Genomic DNA, 4006 nt, shown 5'->3' with positions numbered 1-4006 from the left:
TTTATTATTCTTATCGAAATTTGTATTATCTGTACTTAAATCTCATGGACTGAAATTTAATACGACAAATAAAAATTTATTTTCAAATTATATTTAATTTCTCGAAATGTTTATGTATTCAAAGTTGATATAACTAAATTGACTCACTGAAACTGTAGCCATATCGGTCCCCTATACCGCGAATATATCAAAATTTTAGTATGATACACGTCATGTGTTATCCTCTCGTCGTGAATGTGGAGTAAGTCGTAACCTACAGTAATTGCTATGTACACGTAAGTTTACAATGACGTTCACGCACAAATCAATCTCCGATCATCCAGTTACATCGCCAGTCTCTCCAATGGGAATCTCGTTGTAGATCGCAGGACCGTGTCAGCTTTATCGCAACCACCGTCCTCGCAGTTCTTTTCATCTAACCTAAATGTCGTAATTTCCGTGATAATTTCGTCAGAAGTTTCCAATGTGCTGGACTCTACTGTGACGACACTCGTGACGGTCGAGGACGACTCCTCGTCGACGAGCGAGGAGTATGATAGCGTAGTCGAAGAGTCCTCATCGGATTCCTGCCAAGGCAAGGACGAGGAAAGGGGAACTGGCGAGAATTGAGGCAGAGGAGTTGTAATATAGGCGCACGTATCTACAGGAACTTTGGTGGTTGACGCTATTTTGCTCCTCGACGTCGCCGAGATCGTCGCTGGTATCGACTTCGTTCGATCCGGCAAATCCGCGATATCTGAGAAAAACTTTCCTATCCTACGCGAATCCACCGGTTTCATTATATGATTCCTTGAAGACGGTGGTAGCTTTTTACGGTCAAACGATGACGAGCTCGGCCTTATGATGGAGAAGAGAGCGGTTGACGCACCAGGAGGAAACGGCGAAGAGGACAATATGGCTGTCGAGACCCGCTGCTCCTCGCTGGCGAGCGCCATTAGCAACGAAGAGACCTGGGACGAGGATGTCGTGCCAAGCTCGTACTGCTTCCGGGATGGCGATGCCACCATGCTCCCCTGGCTCGTCTGCTGCAGACCCGTCCTCTTCCTCTTCTTCTTCTTCCCGTCCGTCAAATCAGGCTTTTTACTTTGACTATCGGCGACGCTGACGTTTGGCTTTTTCGCATTTGACGTTGATGCTTTGTTCTTACCGAGCGTGAGGTTCCTGCCGCCGTCGTCTATCCGCGATTTCCGCTTCTTCGCCGGCACCGAGAGGGCCTGCCGCCTGCAAGCTTCCTCGCTGGCTGCCCCCTCGCAGGATCTCTTGGATTCCGGCATGTTGTTGCTGGCGCTGATGATCTCCGATGACGCCTCTACGATGTCCGTTACTGATTTTGCAATCGATTCCTCAGGGCCTTGGCATTGGGGACCGGGCTGCTCGCCTGATTTGCATCGCCGCTTACGCTTCTTTCTCTTCTTTCGCTTGCGACATCTGAACCTGTCCCTACCATCCTTTTCTTGGGATAGTGTAGGGGGACAGATGTCAACTTGGCGATGACTATTGCCGTGATGACGTAATTTGTGTTTGGTATCGTTCTGTGTTTCGACCGGCCGTGTTAACACCCGGGCGTAGAGTGACAGCTTGCCCAGGTTGTGACCTTTGGCTTGTACTCTCCTCGGTTGACCGTAGCGATTCAAAGCGAGGTACAAAGTTTTATTCACTGTAGACCAACGTATCGAGCTATACGTGTTGTAGTTTCCGTCGAATATATCCTCCTTGAAGAGGCATTCCATTGCAGTAAGGTCACTCTGAAACAGAAAACAATTAATAAATTCATAAAATTCAATTTTATAATGTTGAAAGGGTCTTATAGATAAAATAGAAGCTATTGACGAGTTTATAAAGCAATTGCATTTATTTGGACTTTCCTAACTTATTATTTTTATCATTATTTTTATTCATTTTTAAGAAAATTTATTGGTGAAATTACTTTGCTTATTTAGCGTCGTATGATTGTTATGTATAATTGTTAAAACACATTAAATATTATGACAATTTATTTTGTTAATTGATAATATTATGTTTAACTAAGATGTTTCAGTTTGCTTTAATGTTCATATTTCAAAGCATGTAAGAGAATTTTCTGTTGGAAGAAATTGAGATTAATTAATTTAAAATATGAATTTTATTTTACAAAATATCTAAAAGAACATTTACAATTCTGTTTATAGATATATTAATTACATGTAATAGCGTCGAGTATCTTATGAAACAAAGAGTAAGGAAAACGCATTTCCTTTGAAATAAAATTCTTGCCCTTTTTCCAGTCACTGGCTCAATTAAGCTTACGATGCATTCTCAGTTTGTACAGGGCACGATGTACTCTCAGTTGGCGCTATCCATTCGTTGCAGGATGCAATAATGGGCGATACACATGCGCAAAATGAGGTTAATGCAAGTTAAAGCACTAGTCCGTTTCCTTAGTGGGACATTAAGGATAATGCGGAACCGACCAGCTGCTTAACGATGGTGTAGGGTAGACATTGTGCCGTGATCTCGTCGTTTGCTTTATTATAACTTTGTAGTTGAACGGAAGCAGCCGTATTCTTCACAGACAATTACATTTGTCGGTTTAACTACGGAAAGACGAGTGGTTCGAATTGCTTCATCCTATGCCGCGTGGCACATTCTAGTGTACTTTACACGAAGAAATATAATAATTATAAACGCAAAAATAAATTCTATAAATACGTTGAAATAATTACCTTGTAAAAATTTGATTTGTCACTATCAAAATAATAATTATTCGGATTCTAGCAATTCTCTTCTTCTGTAGATGAGAGTAAGAAAAGCGATCCAAGAGTGCAATTCTCGATAATTATCGAGTGATTTTGTAATGTGGTGTAGAAATCTTACCGGCGTGACGCCAATTACAGCGCCGCGAATCGCGAAGTTGTAGTAAATAATGATTTCATTAGAAACAAAACAACTAATGGCGACGGCGGTCGCAAAGAGTGTTAGAAGAATGCAACTACCATGCTACTTTATGACTCGGTTGCGCTGCTTGTTGTTCTTGTGACGGATAATTTATTGTTATCATATGATATGTTTCTAAATATTTAACGGAGATTCTCAGACCAATGTATTACATGAAGGAAAGGACAGCAATTTATTATGTTTAAGAATATTTAAAAATAATTTTTTTATAATTTTCTCGGGAATTAATTTTTTCTTAGATAATGTCTTATAATATTCACAGAATAGTTTTTATTTACTTGAGAATTTCTTAAAGTATCTCGGAACGTTACTTTAAATAATAATCAAAAATCTTTTGTAAATATATTTTTATAATTTAATATTCAGATATATGTGATTATTTATAATCATTTATTTGTTATTATTAGGATGCTTTACGATCGCAAATTATAACACTTATTTATTATTCTACTAATGCGCGTAATGTGTGAGGTGTATCTTTTTGCTGTCATTAAACGGCTACTTTTTATATGGCATTATATGGCAAATTGTTAACAATTATCGGTACCAGTTTTTTTTGTCTCGATAAAGATCGTGTGATTCACTTGCGAGTGCAGACAGATGACATTTCGTCGATAATTCGCGAATTAACCGCATTCTCGAGCGAGAATAACTCGTTGCTAAGAATTATGAACAATACAACTTTTTCTTTATTCGGAATTGAGTTTAAATCGTTCACACATTTGCGTCGTGTACATTTATTAAAGAATTCTGAATGCCTGATCATTTCGCGAAGATCTGTCGTTCTATTTTAGACTTCTAAAGCGTTTTTCCATGCTATTCTAGATGTTCTGTATCTCTTATATTGATGAATTTTGATGATTACTATATGAAGAGGAAGAATTGGTCAGAAATGAAATCGTTGAAACTTGGGAGTCAAATTTTATAAAAAATATTACATTTATTATTCTTTTCCAATCAATTAGTTTTTGCAATATTAAAAGAATATTGTCTCATTTGATAAATTAATAGTTAATAGAATTCAGTCAGAATATACTTGAAATGATTCATATTGCTTTCAGAGGAAACGAAT

General features: G+C 38.2%; 1 protein-coding gene across 1 annotated transcript in view; it reads right to left on the bottom strand.

The window, feature by feature from the left end:
* Positions 1–233: 233 nt before the first annotated feature.
* LOC108693666 overlaps positions 234–4006 on the bottom strand; it is a 93067-nt gene continuing 89294 nt past the window's right edge. The window contains exon 3 of the mRNA XM_018202720.1: positions 234–1745. Coding sequence (XP_018058209.1) covers positions 324–1745 — 1422 coding nt within the window. The 3' untranslated portion in view covers positions 234–323. The remainder of the gene's footprint in view (positions 1746–4006) is intronic.

This window comes from Atta colombica, unplaced genomic scaffold (assembly GCF_001594045.1).
Source record: "Atta colombica isolate Treedump-2 unplaced genomic scaffold, Acol1.0 scaffold96, whole genome shotgun sequence".
Classification (NCBI taxonomy): domain Eukaryota; kingdom Metazoa; phylum Arthropoda; class Insecta; order Hymenoptera; family Formicidae; genus Atta; species Atta colombica.
This window is presented reverse-complemented; position numbering and strand designations above follow the sequence as displayed.